The sequence below is a fragment of the Cyphellophora attinorum genome, assembly GCF_001299255.1.
Source record: "Cyphellophora attinorum strain CBS 131958 chromosome Unknown Contig9, whole genome shotgun sequence".
Classification (NCBI taxonomy): domain Eukaryota; kingdom Fungi; phylum Ascomycota; class Eurotiomycetes; order Chaetothyriales; family Cyphellophoraceae; genus Cyphellophora; species Cyphellophora attinorum.
Window position 1 is genome coordinate 813,604 of NW_017253237.1, and position 21,312 is coordinate 834,915.

The 21,312-nt window shown below is 53.2% G+C and overlaps 7 protein-coding genes across 7 annotated transcripts; 6 read left to right on the plus strand and 1 right to left on the minus strand.

Annotated features, from left to right (window-relative positions):
* Nucleotides 1-823: 823 nt before the first annotated feature.
* AB675_9327 (Protein MAK16) lies at nt 824-1,812 on the plus strand (the record flags this gene model as incomplete). The annotated part of the gene is made up of 2 exons (XM_018149851.1): nt 824-885; nt 936-1,812. 2 exons carry the CDS (start codon nt 824-826, stop codon nt 1,810-1,812), a joined length of 939 nt encoding a protein of 312 aa, XP_018001431.1.
* Nucleotides 1,813-2,859: 1,047 nt separating this feature from the next.
* AB675_9328 (putative hydrolase) lies at nt 2,860-3,756 on the plus strand (the record flags this gene model as incomplete). Its single annotated transcript, XM_018149852.1, has 1 exon — nt 2,860-3,756. The coding sequence occupies one exon, from the start codon at nt 2,860-2,862 to the stop codon at nt 3,754-3,756; it is 897 nt and encodes a 298-aa protein (XP_018001427.1).
* An 829-nt stretch (nt 3,757-4,585) lies between these two features.
* On the plus strand, nt 4,586-5,507 carry AB675_9329 (uncharacterized protein; the record flags this gene model as incomplete). The annotated part of the gene is made up of 2 exons (XM_018149853.1): nt 4,586-4,847; nt 5,410-5,507. 2 exons carry the CDS (start codon nt 4,586-4,588, stop codon nt 5,505-5,507), a joined length of 360 nt encoding a protein of 119 aa, XP_018001606.1.
* A 365-nt stretch (nt 5,508-5,872) lies between these two features.
* AB675_9330 (Glucose-repressible protein) lies at nt 5,873-6,194 on the plus strand (the record flags this gene model as incomplete). The annotated part of the gene is made up of 3 exons (XM_018149855.1): nt 5,873-5,923; nt 5,977-6,102; nt 6,156-6,194. The coding sequence occupies 3 exons, from the start codon at nt 5,873-5,875 to the stop codon at nt 6,192-6,194; spliced, it is 216 nt and encodes a 71-aa protein (XP_018001344.1).
* Nucleotides 6,195-10,582: 4,388 nt separating this feature from the next.
* On the minus strand, nt 10,583-11,505 carry AB675_9332 (1-(5-phosphoribosyl)-5-[(5-phosphoribosylamino)methylideneamino] imidazole-4-carboxamide isomerase; the record flags this gene model as incomplete). The annotated part of the gene is made up of 3 exons (XM_018149856.1): nt 10,583-10,869; nt 10,928-11,114; nt 11,206-11,505. 3 exons carry the CDS (start codon nt 11,503-11,505, stop codon nt 10,583-10,585), a joined length of 774 nt encoding a protein of 257 aa, XP_018001447.1.
* A 206-nt stretch (nt 11,506-11,711) lies between these two features.
* Nucleotides 11,712-12,691, plus strand: AB675_9333 (uncharacterized protein; the record flags this gene model as incomplete). Its single annotated transcript, XM_018149857.1, has 2 exons — nt 11,712-12,047; nt 12,116-12,691. 2 exons carry the CDS (start codon nt 11,712-11,714, stop codon nt 12,689-12,691), a joined length of 912 nt encoding a protein of 303 aa, XP_018001709.1.
* A 4,527-nt stretch (nt 12,692-17,218) lies between these two features.
* Nucleotides 17,219-19,474, plus strand: AB675_9334 (Transcription factor steA; the record flags this gene model as incomplete). The annotated part of the gene is made up of 3 exons (XM_018149858.1): nt 17,219-18,948; nt 19,075-19,158; nt 19,207-19,474. The coding sequence occupies 3 exons, from the start codon at nt 17,219-17,221 to the stop codon at nt 19,472-19,474; spliced, it is 2,082 nt and encodes a 693-aa protein (XP_018001562.1).
* Between the last annotated feature and the right edge of the window lie 1,838 nt (nt 19,475-21,312).

The following is a 21,312-nucleotide window of genomic DNA, read 5'->3' on the forward strand; positions in this document are numbered from 1 at the left end:
CTGTGCTAAGCGATACAGCATGCATGATATCCTGCCAGATCTGTCGATGCAGACACTAAGTTGTGTTGCCTTGCAGCATTTCGTGCGATCGGCTTATCCATATCAAGGGCTCAACAGCTGCGTGCCAAGACGCTGTCTGATGGCACCATAAGCCAAGGTATTGCGATTTGTTGGCGGTCAAGTCACAACTGCTGTCGTACACGTGGAACACACCTAGGTCAGATCAAAGCAACGCGCTGAAAGTATTCGAAATTGATCCGATAGAGGAGTTGAAGGACCTCGGGAGGCTCAATAATCGCTATTATAAGCGGACTGTACCTGGACTTCACACATTGGCCTAGTTTAAGCTGTCACGAGCTTCGAGCGAAAGTTACGGCGTCACTGGACCTAGGCGCATGTTCATTAATGGAGCCTCATGGTCAAATACCTTGCTGGTCCGGAACAGGAAAGGAGTGAATGGCCTAGGTGCTGGAAAGGCTTATTCTACAGCGCTCCGCGAAGAACATTCTGAGAGACATTTGGAGCGAGTCAGATGTAGGAACACACTCGGAATGGCGAGCACAAGTTGAGGGCCACAACAACTGCGGTGTAGATACTATGTGGTTGACACAGAATGACACGTGTGCAGGAATCGAAAAGACGAAAAGGTTGCGCCTGCGGCCACTGGAAGCACCGTACAAGGCTACGTTTGAACATGACGCTAACTAGCATCACTGTAATCGTTAACTGTTGCATTTTGGAGGTCAAAAAAAGTTGACGGCGATCCGAGCATTCATATCCCACCACGTGAATTGTCAACACTTGACATTCCTCCTCTGTCGCCATGGCGTCCGACGAGATAGTCTGGCAAGTCATCAATCAGCAGTTCTGCTCATTCAAGCTCAAGTAAATCTGCTCCCGGCTGCCCCGTTTGTCCATCAACTCACCACGAACAGACTCTCCGCCAAAGACCAAAACTTCTGCCGCAACGAACATAACGTAACAGGCTTCTGCAACCGCCAGTCATGTCCACTTGCCAACTCCCGCTACGCCACCGTACGACCAGATCCAGCGACCGGTGCTCTGTACCTCTACATCAAGACTCCCGAGCGCAACCACCTGCCTTCACAATGGTGGGAGAAGATCAGACTACCGCAGAACTATGAGAAGGCACTGGCTATGGTGGATAAGAAGTTGCTCTACTGGCCGAAATTCTACACGCATAAGTGCAAGCAGCGACTTACGAGGCTCACACAAGTCGCTATTAGATCAAGACGGATCGCGAAGGAGGAAGAAAGACTGGGCGAGAAATTGGTGCCGAAAATTGCGAGCAAGATCAAGAGACGGGAGGAGACGAGGGAGAGGAAGGCCGAGAGTGCAGCCAAAGTGGAGAGAGCCGTTGAGCGTGAGCTTATTGAGCGTTTGAGGAGTGGTGCGTACGGTGATCGGCCTATTAATGTCGAGGAAACAGTTTGGCGGAAGGTTCTGAGAGGTCTCGAGCGCGCGGAGAAGGGTGAGGAGCTCGAAGACGAGGAAGACGAGGCTGTCGAAGAGATCGAGGGCGAGGTCGAATACGTGAGTGATCTTGAGGAGAGCGAAGATGAGCAGGAGATGGAAGACTTCGACGACTGGCTTGGTGGAGAATCTCCCGACGATGACAGTGACGACGACAGCGAGGAAGATGATAGCGAAGACAGCAGCGAGGACGACTCGACACCTAAGGCAGGAGCCAAGCGGAAACGGACCGGTACACAGCCCAAGTCGAAGAGACGGCCTAATCTGGAGATCGAGTATGAGACCGAGCCGCCATTGAAAGAGGCCCTGCTTGCGTGATGAAGATGATCTCGTCGAGCTGGGGCAGACGTAGCTATTGGCATCGCTTCGGCAATGACACACGCAGAGGACGCCTCGGACGTGGTGTCATGCCAAGGGCTTCCAAGACTGATAGCGAGGCTCTGTGCTGCACATTCGAAGCACCTACCAATGAGGATACGGTTATGTTTCTCCCAAAGTTGACAACGAGCAGGAATGGGACCGACCCGACCGAGAGTCTGGTGTACCCTGGTCGCAGGATATGCCAGGTTGTTCTGCATTTGGATACCTGACTACATGGCCAAGCTAGCGGTGCCCGCGTCCAAATCTCAATCAAGCGCACATCACTCTTCAGCTCGAAATTCCTTCAGATGTAGACTTACCATCCAATCTTCACAATGCGGCGAGCAACTACAACACAGGGACGTGCTACGAACCGTAAGAGCGGCACTCACGCCGCTCGAACCAGCACCCTGCAAAAACAGCATCCCGCGTACACATCTCTCTCAACGTCTAAATACGTCAGGTACACACAACCAGACTTGCTCTCTCGCGAAATATGCAGATACTCGCCCGTTATTAAGGCACTTCCAGCCAATAAAATCGCGCACCTGCACGTTGACATAAGCCGAATGACCCCGAATATTGCTGCTTTGCACCAGCCGGCAAAGCGGCGAGCACGGCTTGCCGTGTAGAGTGGACTTCACACCCAAATCTAACGGCTACTGAGAGGTTTCGACAGTCAACAGTTGATGAGTAACCTTGTGGATTTGATGGATTTGTGGTGCTTGGGAGTGTCTATGAGCGCGACATGGACGGCAGGTATGGAGCAACGGGATGTAGACGTTAGGTAATACGGGGGGATTCGTGTTGCAAGGGTAGACATATAAGGAGGTCGATGCACTCGACTGGTGTTGGGAGAAGGCCATCAACTCATCACACGCCCTCTCGAGATACCAGCTCCTAGACAGCCGCGACAAAAAGCAACAGCAGCATCTCGAACATCCGCAACAATCTCCTCATCCACCAGACTTACCTTCAGCACCTACCCAACAAACCACCACCACCATGACACACACACCCAAGACTACCACCTCCTTCACCAAACTCCCCAACGGCATCGAAGTCTTCTCCCGCACCGCCGGCCCCTCCGACGGCCCCGTCATCCTCCTCCTGCACGGCTTCCCCGCCTCATCCTTCCAATTTCGTAACCTAATCCCCCTCCTCGCCGCCCACAACTACCGCATCATCGCCCCCGACCTCCCCGGCTTCGGATTTACCACCATCCCCGCCTCCCTCAACTACACCCACACCTTCGCCAACCTCGCCACCACCATTGGCTCCTTCCTCGACGTCCTCTCGATCAAGAAATACGTAGTCTACATCTTCGACTACGGCGCCCCGACGGGCCTGAGACTAATGCTGGAGCGTCCGGGCGCTACCAAGGCAATCATCTCCCAGAATGGCAACGCCTACGACGACGGTATTGGACCTTTCTGGGACCCGGTAAAGACATTGTGGGCCGCTCAGCCTGGCACCCAAGCCGAGAAGGATGCCAGAAATGTGTTGCAGGGTGCCCTGTTAACCCACGCCGCCACGAAATGGCAGTACACCGAGCACGAACCCCACCCGGAACTCGTCGACCCGGCCTCCTGGACGCTGGACTGGGCGTTGATGAACACTCCGGAGAATATCGAGGTGCAGTTGGACCTGTTCAGGGATTATGGCAGTAATGTGGAGCTGTACCCGGAGTTCCAGAGGTATTTCAGGGAGAAGAAGTTGCCGGTGTTGGCGGTGTGGGGGAAGGATGATGAGATTTTCATTAATCCGGGTGCGACGGCGTTTAAGAGGGATTTGCCGGATGCAGAGGTGCATTTGTTGGATGGTGGGCATTTCTTGGTGGAAGCGCAGACGGAAAGGGTCGGGGTTTTGATTCTGGAGTTTCTGAAGAAGAATGGGATTTGAGGTCAAATGGATAGCGCAGTGCTGTGGACGAGGGTAGAAGTGCTGCTTGGTAAGGGAATGGAGTGTCCGCTCTGGACATTTCGAGAACTGAGAATAACACGAAGCCCTATGGCAAGGGTAGGGCGTATACTGAAATTATAGTAGACGTTCGAGTGTGCAAGCTTTTCGACGATAACCTTGCCGTCATGCAGTAAGCACCTCAATCTGGCCTCAATCTGAGGCGATGATCAATTCCCGGAAACTTGGGCGTTTCGACAATAGCCTGCTGTATTGCAGTGAGCACCTCAAATTGATCTTATTCCAAGATGATGGGCGGCGTCCGAGGCCCTGAGCGTCACGGTCATACCCCGTAGGCCATGCCGTTGCCGCAGACTTGCCCTCGGAGGGGGCAAGCAATTGTACTCATCTGTCTGGTTGGACGGGTTCCGGTGTTCTGAAGTCGTGTCAACTTCCAAGAACTCAGACATTAGCCTAGCCACTCAAAAAGCGGTGCGCCACAAATGAATGGCTGAATGACTGCCACGACGTGGCTTGTTGACTGAACAGCCACAGCGAAGTGCATGACCTTGGCCGCGGCATCTGTGGGCTTGCGCTCACATGGCTTATGTAACCAAGAACATCTAGACCTCTGACTTACCAATGGTCTCAGCTTCACTGATCGACTCAGTGTCAATACAAATCCAAGCAGAGGTCTCATCGTAAGTGAGTCCGGACGGAATCAATATCCTCCTTAACTGCAACGATAATGCCAGCGTCACTTCGTCTTGAGATCTTTCCTTCCAACCTGGAACGCTGCTTGGCATTCTACATTGACACCTTGCAGTTCACCATGAGGAAACGTAAGGACAACTATGCCTTCTTTGCCCGAGGCAATATCTTTCTCGCTGCAATTGGTGTGCCTGCCGAGGAGACGTTGGAGGAAAAGGCAGCATATAGAAGACCTACCAAGGGCCTTGAGATCGTGTTTGAGGTGGATGATCTTGAAGCCGAACGGGATCGAATCGTGGCACATGGATACAAATTGGATGCGGACATTGCCAAACAGGAATGGGGCTTGACTGACTTCAGAGTGGTCGATCCTGATGGCTACTGTAAGTGCCTGTTTCCACGGCAGCACCCTTGGCCTGGGCTTCCGTCGACCTCGTGATCTGCAGGAACTGACGCAGGACCAGACCTAAGGTTTACAACTCACAGTCCGGGAAGAGATTCGACTGGGTAATCTTGCAGATGGGTCGAGGACGCAGCCGAGAGCCGGAACGTGTCATGATGGTGTGCTGCCTCACTGCCAACTATCGTTGTCCCTTGGATTTTGTGCACAGCACAAATACGATCCGGTGAAAGTCGGGATTTGCGGACTCACCAGTAATGCTGAGGCCATGATTGCAGGCTGTGACGCATGCTGCTCCTGTTCCATCGACTCCTGATGCAGTGCTGATGCACGTTCCGGTTCCTTGAGGTAGCACGACGAGCATGCCGAGACTGGCGGGTTCACGCGGTTCATTGAACCAATTCTGAGGCACATGTCAAACATGGTTTTGCTTAACGCGTGCAAATGACGTCGACTGTGGCGTAAGAAGAACTCCCGGGCTGAGGTGAGAGTGGCTGCAAACAGGATTTGCGTCCTTTGCAAGCATCATCTGGAACAATTGACAGTCGACAAAGAAGCGAAGAAGCAGAGAACACCTGGCGCCACTGGGGCTGAACCAGCTGTGGCAGCAGTCATCCTAATTGGTCTGATTGGCCGGAAGTAGAATGCGGAGAGCGCGAGCGCTCTTGTAGTTTAGCGTAATGACGTACTTCGCTGAACCGGAAGTCGACCCGTCGTCATGAACGCCTTTTCTGGTTGCTGAGGCACGGTCGAAAAGTGGCAGTGACCACCTGACCACCTGGGGCACCTGACGACAAATGACGACACAGCAGTCCACCAGGCAACCGCGGGGCAGCTTCCATTGAACGCGTGAAGTTTCGCAGAGGGGCAGGAGCGGCTGTAGAATAATTATAAGTACTCTCTTCCTCGTTGAACTTTTTCGTCTCTCATACCACTATCCACGAACCAATCCAAAGAACTTGAACACTTTCCAAACCAAACCAAACCAAATCACAAACTTCAATCACAATGGAGACCGTCAAGAACGCCGCCAACTACGTCGGTGACAAGGTCAACGAGGTATGTCTCATCGTCGTTGATCACATCATCCTCAGACACTAATGTTACTTCAGGCCACTGCCACTGCCTCCAAGGAGACCAACAAGGAGGTCGCCAAGGACTCCAACGCTGATATCTCTACCCGTGCCACAGCGGCCAAGGATGCTGTTGGTGACAAGTTCACCGAGAGCAAGAACTCCGTATGTTAACCCAATGTATCAAAGAGTCTAGCGGCAACTAACCCAATCGACAGGCATCTGCTGAGGGCAACAAGCAGGCTGCGAAGCACTAGATAGCTTTTCGACACAATTCCGACTACACGACATCCAGCAACCTACGTTCCTAAGAATGTTCACCCATACCAAGTCGTCAATGGTCCAGTGTCAGGCGTTCACACAGACGGGAATTACGATATTCATGATACCACAACATAACTTATCCTAGAGGACCGGCTTCGACACTTTTGCTTCGCAATTGTCGTTCGGTACATCAGATATCAATAAGAAACTCTTGAAATCCCACTTGCTTTCGCGTAATAAATTCCTGCTCATAGATGGTTTTTTTGCTTCAGACCTCGGGAACGATGATTCTTGTCACGATCATCATGATTGCATGCGTAAACAGCATGATACTGTAAGAGTTCTCTAAGCTTCCAGCGCCTACTACACAACTGTTGCAGACAGCTTGGTGCATGCCCATTGCCCAACATGTGATGGCTGGTGTCTGATGACTCCTGGCTTACGGGTTATTAGGTACCCTAGGCTGCCGCTCACGTTTTCGTCGCGAACCTTTACCTCAGCAGACCGAGCCACAGTTTGCTCACATCATGGACAGTCGAGCTACAGAGGTGTCGGCAACTGCACATCGACACCCGAGGCTACACGGACGCAGTCACCAGCAGTCAATTGAACTTCATCAGGCCGAACGGGCCTAGGTTCATGCCAACGATCCAACGATGGCCAGCCAAAATCCTGTTCTTTATCTCGAAGACCGCCAGGACACACGCCTCCCCACGCGATCGAATGCCTGCTCTGGCAGCTCATAAAGTGAAAGGCGCACACAAGATCACATAACGATGAGTTCAGCTGGGTCTTGAGCACATTGCCAGCTGTATTGATGATCGTCATAGCTGTCCAAGACGTTGGTCTGCGAAGAGCCCAATCGCGAGATGCTCCGGGCGAGAGTCCTCAGGAGCACAATTTTCCGAGGCAAGCAACCATTTAGGAAATGCTTCCATCATCTCCTCCTTAGCTTCTCTGCTCGTAGGTGGGCATATGGGCACTTCAGTCCGACATCAATAATATTGCAGAGACTCGTGTTTTATGCAGCGAGTAGGAGGCATTGACACCTCCCCGAAGAAAGACTCACGGACATCGTCGATGTTGATCGGACCACGCCTGCGTCCTGCATCTGCTGCATCTACTGCAGTGCGTTATTGCCGGAACTTTACAAACTCTCCTCGCTCGTTTGTCGCAGGCGAACACGCTCTACCCTGTAGGGGTTTAGCCGCCTGCAAGTCAGCAAAGGCACAGGCCTCGGACCCCTGGTCTAGAATTCTAATGCCCGAGACCACCTCTGTTCTTCACCACACACAAGACCGAATCTTCGCCGCCAATGACTACCTGTAGGCTCTGATTGAGCGTTGGTAAACGTGGTTGACTTTCGGTAAGGCTGGCTCCAGGACTACCATGAAGGCGCCACATCGGTATCGTATGAGATGGTCGTCGCTAGTGCATTCAACTGACGTGCAGATCCTACGCGCCTTGGTAGTGCGGAGAGGATGGTTTCCCCAGAACTGGGCATTTCGACAGGACGAGATGGACGTCAGAATATGCGCTGGACCACTTTCTACACGATGCGTCTTCCACTTCGTACGCTGGACTGACTTCCACGCCCAACGAAGCAGCATGAGAACTCGGAAGTGTCAAAATTGCAAATGCAAGCCCCTCTGACAGCCCGTGTCCACATGTCATCAACGCCCAAAAAGTCTACCAATCCTCTGGAAAAAGGTTTGAGACCCGCCTCGACAATTCGACGAGCGTCGTGAAAACATCCCAGCCCAGATCTTGCATCTGGGAGGATCCCTTGCGCAGATCTTATATGCATCGCAGGCGCCGTGAGCGATGCGTCCTCGCTGCTCTCGCTTCCCAAGAAGCGTCGCCTGGCGATCGCCATGAGGTTGCACTGGATTCTGGGGTTGGTATACTCAGCCTTAGCGAATGCGCAAATTGAACAGTTCATCGGCCAGTTGCCGTCTTGTGCTGTGAGTTGATACATACACCGCTCAACTGAGGGACATGACTTGGCTGACCACATCTGCTAGTTGACATGCATTACCACAGCCTTGCCGATATCCAATTGCTCCATCACAGACCTCACTTGTATATGCGCGTCGCGACCGCTCTGGGACGCCTCAGAGAAGTGTGTCGAAACATCATGTCCCGTCCGCGAAGGCCTCAGTATGCTACATTTTCGATGTCTCCAGCGTGTCTATCAAATGAGTTCAGGATGCTGACATTCTTCAGCCGCCCAAAAGGTAGCTGCATCAGCATGCGACCGGCCTGTCCGTGACCGTGGCCTTACGATCGCCATCGTCGGTCCGACTCTAATGACCATCTCGCTGATCTTCGTGATCGCCCGCCTTTCCGTTCGGCGACCATGGCCCTGGTCCAACAAGCTGTTCGGCTACGACGATGCCTTCATTGTCGCCGCCTGGATCGCCGGTATGCCAGTCACTGTTTTCGATGGGTTCTACTACGAATACGGCATTGGACAGGACATCTGGATGGTGCCCTTCAACCACATCACCTTACTCCTCAAGTACTTCTGGGCGGGCGAAATCAGCTACCTCGCTTCAACAGTGCTGGTCAAGATCTCCTTGCTGCTATTCTTCCTCAGGATCTTTCCAAATTACCACTTCAAGATACTTTGCAAAGTCATGATCGGCGTCGTCTCCGCCTTCGGCATCGCGTTCTTCTTCGCACTCACCTTCCAATGCAGCCCCGTCAACTACGCCTGGCTGCGCTGGGATGATCCGCAGGGCAAGAACGGCTCGTGCGTCGACGTCTACATCGGCGGGTACATGCACGCAGCCCTCAACATGGCGTTGGACGTCATAATCCTAATCATGCCGATGCCACTTCTCTACAAACTACAGTTCGGCTACTCAACCCGCCAGAAATCGCACGCCTTCATCATGTTCTCCTTCGGCCTCATCGCTACCGTCGTCAGCATCCTGCGCTTGCAGTCCCTGCTACAGTTCGGCAAATCCCACAATCCAACATGGGACTACTGGGCCGCCGCGATCTGGTCACCCGCGGAGATGAACGCTTCCATCATCTGTGCGTGTCTGCCGGCTGCGAAGGTTGCGTTGGCGAAGATCGTGCCCGGATGGATGGTGTCGATCATCTCGTCGACGAAGGATCGCAGTGGGGCGGATGGTCAGAATCGCAGGCCGAGTGGGAATATCGGCGGTGTTGCGAGTCCGAGGGGAGGGAGTGGGAGTGTAAATGGGAAGGCGACCGTGTGGTCGTCGACGACGGCGGATGGTGGCAGCACGCCGGCGGAGCGGCTTTCGCGGATCAAGTCTTCGAGCTCGTCGTCGGCGCCGTTTGGGACGGTGAGTATTACGAGTATGATGAGGGGTGATGAGAGTTCGGGGTTTACGGATTTGGTGGATCTGGAGGATACGAGGCGGTGTGAGGTTGGTGCCGCTGTTTGAGAGAGGTCGTGACGACGTTATAAGAGTTGGAGAGGAACCTTTTCGGGATGCCTTCTGATGGCATTGGCTTACCTACTTGGGTGGGACATTAGATGTTTGCTGCTGCACAGCACGGGCGCGAGCCTTGACGAATTAATGATTTTTCCAAACTGTGTCTGCAGAATGCATGTCCCTCAGGCCCTGGTAGTTGTGGTCGACCTGAAGCCCACGTCCTGCGAGTCGATGAATGTTGGCAGTCCGCCGTTCAGTTCTCCCGTCTTCGACCTGTTGATACCACATCAATGCTCATGCAACCGCAAAGCTGCCCGTCACAGGCGACCGAAGAGGGCGCAAAGATGGTCGGTCTCAAAGGGTACTCAGACTTCAGTCATGCATGTGATCGTATGCTGCGATGGAAACGTATGAGCGAGTGAGTGGAGTAGGTGAAGGCGATGTAAAGTGAAGCAGAGCGAATCCTGAGCCAATTGGTCTGTCCGGTCGAGGGTCGCTTTCGACAGAAAGCAAAAAGTCGTTGCAACACCAATCCCCGGATTCAAACTAGTACCGCACTCATCGCCACATCGCAAACCCATCTCCTAACACTATTAGCAACTTGCCAGTGCAAAAAGCAATAATGTTGGGGGGTCCACGACTTACCGCGTGAACCCCCCGGGACCTCACTGAGTACTCTCAGAAATTTTTCGTTTTAAATTTTAGGGGAGCGACCCCGATGTACTTGCAAGCACTTTAGTTCTTAAAGCACCATACCCTTCTTTTCGGGGCAGGTTACGACGCAAATTTGGGAGCTTTCAGATATAAAGAGTGTTATCGTGCCGGGGGATTGCGGAAGGCAAGTGACGAGTGAGGGTAGGCTTAGGCGGTGGTCAGGTCGTTGTCAGGGGGAGGTGAGGGGAGGTGAGGTTGGGGGTGACAGGAATTTGGTGTGAACATGCGGTTTCATTGTGCATATCCACTGAGTCCTAAGAGTTCTTCCGGTTCCACGCAACGCAATCCTCGAACTTGGCTCCAGATCCGCCAAAGACGTCCAGAGCACTACCGATCGTCAAGTCGACGCGGCCTTTGCTGAGATCCTTCACCAGGTCGAGATCCTCTACGGTCCGAGCGCCGCCAGCGTAAGTCACAGGAATCGAGCACCATTCCGAAAGTCGTTGGACCAGGTCGACGTCGATCCCTTGTTGCAGCCCCTCATTGTCGGCTGCGTGGATCAAGAATTCGGAGCAGAATGGCTCGAGGAGTTTGATTGTTTCTGGGCACGGCTAGTCAGGATACATGGCGGATTGATGACGGCTTTGCAGTGGACAGACCTTGAGTGATCTCCATCTCCGTGATGGTCTGCCATTTGTTCATAGCTACGAACCAAGTACTGCCGCTCCTTCGACAGCTGAGGTCGATGACCAGCTTGGCCTTATCGCCACCGAGGGCAGTGAGCACGGCTTCTAGTCGCTCCATAGAGAATTTGCCTTCGGGAAAGAGATATGATGTTATGATGACCTACTGCGGCGCTGATCAGCTTCCGTTCTTCCAGACTCTCACGCCCGCCAGAGACTGCATCAGCAGCAGCACTAGCTATCCAAAGACTCACCCGTTCCGCTCCCGCCTCGATCCATTCCTTTGCATTCTTCTCATTGATCCCACCACCCACCTGCAGCTTCCCCGGCCACGCGGCCAACGCTTCCCGGGCAGCTTTCTCATTGCGCGGTCCAAGCAGAATCACATGTGCGCCTTCAAGATTGGCCTTGCGGTACAGGTTGGCGTAGTGAGCGGCGGCATGCTCGGAGACGAAATTTGTCTTCAGATCTGCCTCTACCGTGGACAGCGTGCCGCCAACGATCTGCTTGACTTGACCGGAGTGCAGGTCGATGCATGGGCGGAAGCGCGTCATTATTGAGGTCTGGCCATGCGATGCTGTCTGATGGCAGGGACAATGATCCTAGTTCGAGAAGAGATGAGGTGAGTGAAAGGTTCTGTCGGATGCACGCTAAACTATTCCTGGGTATGGCTTGGCGCCGATGAGGTTTCTTGTCGATCACCCTCCAATGAATTCTGGAGATCATCATTTATTGCGATATTCTTCGCGAAACAGCAAACATGATTGGCAAGCGAAAACGCGAAGCAGTAGTCATTAGGCGGACAAGTCGGTCAGATGAGCTTGAGCAGACGAATGGCGGCCAAGATGTTCTTCGGAAGCATTTCGAGTCGATGTTCGAGCCAATATCGCAAATTGAGTTTGGCCCAATTCCTGCCCCAGACGAAGAGGACAGTGCCGAGGACTCGTCAGATGCGCTCTCGGATTGGAGTGGATTGTCAGACGACGATGATGAGGATCAGCACAAGCCGGTCGTGCAAGTCGTCGAACACACGACCCAGTCCGATTACAGCCCAGCAGAAAAACCTGATGCAGGTGGCGAATTCAAGTCCTTCATGGTATGTGAGCAACGTTTCTTCGGCGTGCCCGCGAGCACGGTCACATGAGCTGATCCAATCCCTGACAGAGTTCAAAGCCGCCCAGAGAAGCTGCACGGGCTACAAAGGCAAATCATGGTGATGACTCCTCCGAAGACGAGAAATCTGAAACGCTTAACCTGAAACACGACCTCGATCTACAGCGCCTCCTGAGCGAGTCTCATCTGCTCGAAAACGGCAAAGCCAGGCAGTCTTCGGCATCGACAAAGGAACTACTAAGCGGCACGCAGCGTCACAAGGCGACTGATCTGCGGATCCAGAGCCTTTTGGGCGGCTCGAGCGGGAGCAAGGGCTCTTCGTTGTTCGAGCAGGGGCAGATGCCGATGTCGCATAGGAAGGGCATTAGGGAGAAGGCGGGTATGAGGGAGGGCGTGAGGCGCAGGGAAGCAAAGGAAAACGGAATCATTTTGGAGAAGAAGCAGAGCGGACGTTTGGGAGGGGCAGGGCAGATGTCGTCGTCATCGGGGAAGAAACGGGCACGTGGCGTTGATGCCCCATCGTTAGGCAAATTTCGAGGTGGAACGCTGCAGCTGAGCAAGAAGGACATCGCCGGTCTGCAGGGTCCGACTACGAGGGGGCGGCAGCGGCCTGTGCGTCGGCGCTGAGGCTAGCCGCCGTTGTGAGGGGAGTATGATGACAGATGTCGCAACATACTGGACAGTTCTGGACATCATAAGCCTTGTCGGCAGGCATGGTAATCCTGCTCGAGATGTCATCTGTGTCCGGAAGGCGTACGAAATGCACTCATCAGCTTCGAGAGTGGAGCTAGAAGTCTTCGAGAAGAAATTGTCATCTCGACACCGTTCGTGTTTCGGACGTATCTTCGGCAGGTCCAACAGCCGTGTGTCCCTGCATGACAACATGGATTCAACATATCGAGAATGAACGGTAACGCAGCGTGCATGTTGGACGTCAGCATGATACGGACCCATCATCCCACCATGTTGGATGGACTGAGTACAGAGCTGGGCAATGGTGCGCAGGTGATCCACCCATCGGGGAATTCCAACGGGTGAACGACAACGTCGACAGCAAGTGTATCAGATCTGCCCTGAGCCTCTCTAGCCCACTGTTCATGTGTCTGCACCGCACAGAGACTTTGACTGGTGAGGCTTCACGCAACACTCGACGTTGCCGTACCATCCACAGTCAGGATGAGGTGGCCAGGTTTAGTCTGAATGCTCGCCGAACAATCTGGACATGCAAATCGCTTCGGAGGGGACCTCGTTGCACCGTCTTATCGGACAGCGCGGTACGGACGGCGGAGCTGTGGTCGTGATAAGCTAGCCAAGGTTGAATTCCCCTTCTGGTTGTGGTAGACGAAGCTCGGACCCACGGCTATGACAACGATGCGTCGTACGAAGCACAAGAAGTGCATCGTTTCATCCGCTCTAATCGAGAAGAGCGATGACTATGACATCGTGTCCGATATAAGCGAGTCCAAAGATGTATACTCGCTTCTCGTGGGAAGCAAGCGGCTCTGCTAGGTTAGCTAGTATGGTTGTTAGCACTCCCGCATTCGCCTGGATATCTGAGACAGGACCATGTCGGTTCCTCTGAACAGAGCTCGGCATAGCTCCAAAATGGTGCATAGGGAAATTGGAGGAGGAAAACCTGCGAGCGGCTGGCGTACTGTGCTACGGGCGAGAATATGGGTGGAATTGTGATAGCAACGATGGGGTCTGGCAGAAAGGTCCAGGCGCAGCGGTAGCAGCACCGATAGCAAGGAACGATTGCGTTCGACCTTGTCGAGCGTTTGAGAAATGCTGTTGAGGTATCCTGACGCCAAGCGATCATCGACTGCAAATCCGGGGATGACCTAGGCGCGGCAGCTGATGCGAAATTTAGCAGTGGAAAGCCTTCGCTGTTGCATGCTCATCTGGGTGCAATGACATGCCATCGCTCAGAGGCCGGCATTGCGGGCGAAGCGGCCTCAGCGATATGGTCATGTGGCTTTCGTGTCGTGCTTGCGAAGCTCGTGCATGAATTGGTGATGGCCGAAATGGTCCGTGGTCATATTCCAGACCAACTACTGCAGGTACCGCCCGCGTACCTGCATAAGGTACAATTTGGCAGTATTCGGAATAATGTGCATAGTCAACTGCGAGCAAAGCGAGAACTTGCAAGCGAGCCTGCGGAAAAGAAGTGAACGAGGTTGGCTAATGATGCTACAGCGGGGCTCGTGGCTGCGCTGCTGGACGAGGCGACTCGGACGAGCCATTCTGAAACGCAGCAAAGTAGTCAGCGTGGAGCTAAGTCAGAGGCGCAAAGACATTTATGCGGCCTTTGCCAAGTGGTGAGTGAGGTCGAGCGTCGGCAACTTGGTATCAGTAGATGGTCGCCGTAACGTGCGATGCGCATCGGCGCAGATGACGCAGATTCTGCTGTTGCTTACCCTCACATCGTTCTTGCCTGTAAACATGGCATTGCAAGACAGTAGGAAGTGTCTCCTGAAGTCCTGATAAGCGTTGTACACGAGGCAAGTGCGATCCTGAGCTCGAGGAGCAGTCAAGGTTCAGAAACATTCAGTCCGTGACAACCACTGTCATCACTTTTGCTATCACAATTGAGTCCACAGGGCAACCCCAGCCGCATACATGCCTCGAAAAGGCATCATCTCCGTTGGTCTAGAAGGCGACCAGGATGTTGTTCAGTCAATTCAAGCTTATTTCTCCTGAGCCCCCATTACCGAAGAACTAAGATATCGACGCCTTACCGTTCTGCATACCATCAAATATGGTTCTTGACAGACGCGAAATTTGTGGACGCGGCTGCACTACGGCAATTGTCTGCAAAGGTGATGACTTGCTTGTGAGCCGAGCAGCGTTGTTCTGCAGAGCGACTGGTTCTCAGGGCAGCGAAGTCTCTGCATGAGATATGCAAGCAACGATGACCACTGCAGCCACGCCGCCTCTGAAGAGGCAGTAATCGTGCAGCTCTCGAAAAGCCAACGCGCTTCGGTAAACCTAAGGTATTTCTCGCGTAAGGTGGCCGAGGAAATAGTATCGCACCTGATTGGGCTGTACTCGAAAAGTGTGCACTCTTCTCACAGAAGATCCCTGCGAGATATAGGGGTTTTAGTGACGGGTATTTCTCTTGCGCAAAATGAAGATCCATCGGTCACTACTCAGGATCAGCAGCTCCAACGATAAACTTCTCCGAGCCTGGTTCCAGCAGTCTGTCGAGAGACGGCCCCCGCGTCTCGCTGTGATGAACACAACAGAGCCGCCGGAAAGCAGTGGGCAGTCTAGAGAATGTCAAGATCATATTCGGTTGGCTGTGAATGCTTCCTCGGCCGTCTCTGTGCGCGCGGTATGTATACAGTACCCGAACGGCAGGCGGTTAATTTCCACCTGTGAGAATGACCACCATCTGACACACCAAGAAATTTTCTCTGGGCGAGCTTTGGCGGTTGTTTTGAAAGAGTTTGAGATCTTGGATGGCCGTCATTGGCTGTGATGGAGAAGCGGGCCATCAGCACTCCCGAGGGTTCTGTTTCAGATTTCTTCGATGTCGGTTCTAGCTTGTTGTTTGAGAGGTGCGATTGACAGGGAAGGTGATGAGCGAGTCGCTTTTCATGGATTTGTGTGGATGTGAAAATAGAACACGTCAGGGTTGCGAAGTATGCGCATTCCCATTACCTCGATCCATGGAAAGGTACTCTACAGGCCAAACATTGGCAGTCTTCCTTCGATCTGTTCGCCTATTGAACGGGCGATCGAGCGTTCTATAGGGGCCACAGCCCATGCATTGGCCCTCAAGCGCTGATAGAATGTAGCAATAGCACCTGAACGGCGGATGTATGGTCAAGAGACATCAGGAGCGAGAGTATGTCGACATCCGCCAGATGTATGTCTTTCGGTCCGAGTCAACCAGGCAGCTTCCATGGTTTCGCTGTGATTGATTTGATTGAGCTCGTCACCTTTATCATCGTACAGATGAGCTAGCCAACCTCTCCAGTAAAGCAATGGATCCGAACCCGAGCAATAGTAAGCGTCGGTTCGAGACGCAACCCTACCACTACACGCAGTACGGGGATGACAATGAGGTACCAAGCGGTCGAACAAGGTCCGCTGGCTTGTGCGGTGAGCGACGGTGATCGGATTTCCGTGACAGTGCTCCGTGATCTCGAGGTTGCCGTCGACGTAGGCAGGAAAGGGACAGAATAAGCACATGGGCGGCAGTTTCAGCGAGAAGCCCTGGACCAACGCTTGACCATGTTTGTGGATCTGTAACACTGCGACTAAGACCTGTAGGGGGCATAGTGAGCTGGATCCCAGGCGCTAGAGTTGGTCCAAAGAGAGCCGCCGGCAGCGCTGTGGATGCGTGGGTGCATTATGCACCAAACAGAAGAGTCAGCGGTCCCCTGGCCGGGCTTGTTCGCTTGGAAAGAGCATGCTAACAGTGCCAGTGCCAGCAAGTACGCAGTAGCCACCGCAGTAGTCGGATAGGCGATTTTGTTAGGTATGCTCGTCCGCAGTAGCATCCCGTACTGCTGCCCACCACTACTACATACTCGCTCCCTTCCCCAGCAGCCATGTTTCAGCTTCTCTCTCTTCACATCGATCTTCTCTCCCCAACATCAGCCCTCTAGTCCCCTCCTCCTCGCCGTCTCCATATTACCTTCTGCCGCCAACTTTTGCATTTGTGCAGCTTTGTCCTCTGCCCTTGCGTAGAGCTTGAAGCCTGTCCACCTTCCCTTCGTCCCTTGCTTCTCTCGCTGTGCCGAGAAAGAGAACAATAGAGGACATAGAAGAGCCCAGCTGCTCTTCCTCTCCACCCTCGTTTCACCTGCACTCGCTTCAGGTATTTGAGACAGGAGCTTCACCGCGTCTGGCAACGTTGTGAGAGCCGGCTTCTCGCACCAAAATACTCGGTTTACATCATTGATAACATTCGCTCGAACCAGACCAAGGCCGTGCCAAAGTCACCTATACCCGCTACAATACACTACGAGCTGCTGGTCTGCACGAACCTCAATCTCCCACCCATCGATCTGCGATTGATAGAGCGTCAAGAACCCAGTCTCATGAGATTTGGCAAGTGAAGAGAGCAGTCACAGCACCCCCGACGAAGAGAGTATCTCGAACGTCGCATCGAGGACCCCGGGCCCTCGCCTACTCCTACACAACATGTTCCCCTCCAGCGGAGCTCCCATGGCGCAACCACAGAAGCCAGAGACATTCATGCTCTCGAACGAAGCTCAACAGAGCCTGCCTCAAGATGCTCAAGTCGCCCTGCAGCAGGTTGACAACCTCAAGTATTTCCTCATATCCGCCCCAGTCGACTGGTCGCCCGAGTCGCTCATCAGACGGTTTCTCCTACCAACAGGAGAATACGTCTCGTGCGTGCTATGGAGCAATCTCTTTCACATATCCGGCACCGACATCGTGAGATGTCTGTCCTTCCGATTCCAGGCTTTCGGCCGCCCCGTCAAGAACCCAAAGAAGTTCGAAGAAGGCATTTTCTCGGACCTCAGGAACCTCAAGTCGGGGACCGATGCCTCCCTCGAAGAACCCAAAAGTCCTTTTCTCGATTTCCTGTACAAGAACAACTGCATTCGCACACAGAAGAAGCAGAAAGTATTCTATTGGTATTCCGTACCTCATGACCGGCTGTTCCTGGATGCATTGGAGCGTGATCTCAAGCGCGAGAAGATGAATCAGGAAGCCACCACGAAAGCTGTCGCCGAGCCAGCTCTCTCGTTCGAATTTGATTCGTCGCAGTCTCTGTTCGAGCAGCTCACAAAGGCTCAGCAAGCTAGCTCTTCCTCTTTTGCTACTGCGAACGCAGGCGCAGGCGCTGCAGCCTACTCTCAGTCAACATCACCAGTCATGCGTGCTGCGGACTCCATGCCACCCCCGAATATGCTGCCTCAGCAGATGCCTCGATCCATGGATCAGCCACCTCAGCCAATGTACACGCATGCTCCAATGCCGGCTCCGATCCAGACTAATGTACCACCGATGATGGCCCGTCAACCAGATTATTCTGATATGGGCTCATACGACCGTACACACATGCGACATGCCTCAATGCCGGCATACATGGAATATTCGCCTGCGCCGTCATTTGTATCTTCCCATTTCGAGGACTACAGCCACAGGGGCATGTCCTACGAACCCATTACCCCTCCTCAGCATGCCGGTCCTATGGGCGAGCCAGCCTACATTGCCAATGAGGACACTGGCTTGTATTCTGCCATTCCTGAGATGCAGCCGATGGCAAACTACAACCCGATGGCTTCCCTGCCTCCCACATCCATGGCGGGGCCTGCACCGGCATATGCGAACAGCCCTCGTCCATTCGCACCATCGAACGTCTACTCGGTCATTGAAGGCTCGCCCACCTACAAGGCGCGAAGAAGGCGGTCTTCAATTCCTTCGTCAATCATGAACGCAGTTGCTGCAAATGCAGTCGCTCAGGTAACACAAATGAAGCAGCACATGCCTGCTAGACCAAGTGATCTTCGTCGGTCAATGTCGAGCTCTGTTCTGCCAATCGCTGAAGGTGACGAGTCGCAAGCTCAATCGCCACCGGGATTGACACACAGCTACCCATCTTCGATCATTCATCGCGAACACAATCACCACGATTTCTCGCGCCACACCACCCCACTTGCCAGCCTCGAGGAAGATCCCCAGCAGAGCAGCATGAGTGCGGGCACCGAGAGCTTTCCCAGCTTCAATGAGGAAACGTTGTCGTACACTCCTGGTAGCGCCGCAGTGCGCATGGAGCGACCTGGTCCGGTGCGAAGAGCCCGCAGTGCAACGATGATGGAGCTTGGCATGCCTTACAAATCGCACTCTTGCCCGATTCCAAGCTGTGGGCGCCTGTTCAAGCGTTTGGAGCATCTCAAGAGGTACGTCGTTCTTTTCCCGCCCTTGACACAATCCCTTTGTTCATGCAGTATACGTGGGCACCGAAGCAAGGGCAACTGTGGATCAAATTGTGTGGCGTTCAGTTTTGCTGACCATTAAACTTTTAGACACGTTCGTACCCACACTCAGGAACGCCCTTATGTTTGTCGGTACTGCAACAAGGCCTTTTCGCGGTCCGACAACCTCGCACAGTAGGTCTATCATCTTACTTCTTCGGTTGCAATGACTAATAAGTGCAGGCATCGCAGGACACATGAGACAAATCAAGATGGTCAGCCCATCAATCCTACATCCGAAGAGGATGACATGGACAATGAAGAGAATGAGTTTGGCTCGCTCGAAGATGACCTGTCATCACCCGAGGAGATGCGCGCACCAGAGGGATTGATCCCACCAATGACTTCCTCCATGCCACCGCCATCAAGCCTGATCATGCAGCCGATGAGCCATTCGATGGTCGCTCCCAGTCAGCTGGTGCAACCACAGATGTTGCAGCATACCATCTAGGCCAATTTATCGGCCATTTATTTTTGAGCACAGCATGTTGCGAGCATACCGGCGTTATCGAATGAGGATGCCATTTGGCACCATCGACTTAGCAAGCAAGCAAACCATTAGCGTTGACGACCTTACATTCCTTTGGACACATTTACTGAGACGGCACGTCCTTTCACCAGCATCAATGTGATGCCACGAGACATCATGCAGCACTTTCCCGCATTTCCGATTTTCCGGCATCGTTGTCGACTTTTGGCAAGACAAAAGCGTTGGAAAGAATCCGGAGACTAGCAGAAATAGGCAATCGAGTCATCGAACTCAGCGAGCAATGTTGGACGCCAACAGAAAAGAACGGAATGACGATACAGATGAAGATGAGCGAAGTCATTAATGAGCTGCGGCGACCTTCAGAGGCGATCGTGCTCTGCTGTACTTGTATATATATTCTCTTTGTGTTGAAAGGCTGGCTTCGTATGTTTACAGGGGCGATAATGTACGGAGCAGCATCGGACAAGGCCATCTGCAACCAGATCAGAAGAGGTCAGAAATCAGATCTTGAAACCATCTGAATCGTGCTCTGGTCTTCCATATGGTGACGTTCGACATCTACGTGACATACTGTGTCGACTGACATTGACAAAACCTCTGCCTTGACGAGCTTCGGTCTACCACGGACAGAGTAAAATGCAAACGTCTACCACAAGGCGCGAGTGTGTCACAGCTGCCTCATAAGACTGCATATATATAGCCGGCAGGAACGCCAAGCTCGCATGCTCCCCGACTTCGCTCACTTACTTACATAGGTACTTGCAAACCTCTTCCATGTCTCAACGCCACACGTCGCATATACATATCAACTAGATCCGATCTTATGCACAAGACCCACGTCTCATACTTGCCTCCGATCCATGGTCAACTCTCAATCGTCCGCGTCAGTCTGACAAGCCCGTTGCATGCCTGTTCAATTGATCGCCTACGGAGGCCTAGCGGACCAGGGCTTGAGAAGTTGGAATTTATTCCCACCGCATCATGTCGCCTTATCCGCCGCAGCGCCTCATCATCCTGCATCTGAGGACTTTCGTTCCGTCTCAGCACTGATCATCTGCCGGTAAGTTATGGGCCCCGACCACCATTTTCGTTGCCTTGTTCTCGTACCTTGGCATTATGGACGCCTGAAGCGAATGGGCGAACATAGAAGGACAAGTATTCGGACATCATACGTCGCTGTGTCAGCACATCTAGATGCGGAGGTTCGAAGTCTGCCGCTTGCCCTCCCAGGCCTCAAACTGCCGACATGGGAATTCCTGGGCTAACGGCCGCTGATGTGGTGCGGAATTCAGGACACCCAAAAGGAACATTGTAAGCTTACGGACCGGACCTCAAAAGATCCCTTATCCCCACATGTTTCTATCTGGGTATTGTGGAGGTATGCTGAATTGTTTACTGATGCACGCCACAGCCACTACTGTTCCCTGCTCGCTCTTCGCTTCCATGCAGTGACCATCCGACTTGAGTATAGCTACCTAGCTGACATGAACCGTGGAGTGGTCTCGGAATAATGGCGCAATTCGTGTTGCGTTCTCCCAGAGACAACCGCTGCCAAAAGGAGGACACAGGGGTCGAGAACAGTACTGTGGCTGCTCAGCTGTGTCGCTTCGCTACTGTACTAACATATTATTTGCCCTTTCAGTAATCACGAACACTGTGTCAGATCCATCCTGGACCATGATCTTCGCGGTCTCTGCCCTCGAAAGGTGTGAGGCACTGTTCTGATCTCAGAGTGAGCCTACCCGAGAACCATGAACGCCTACAGACCAGACGGGCAGGGAGGGTTGGGGTCTGTCAGC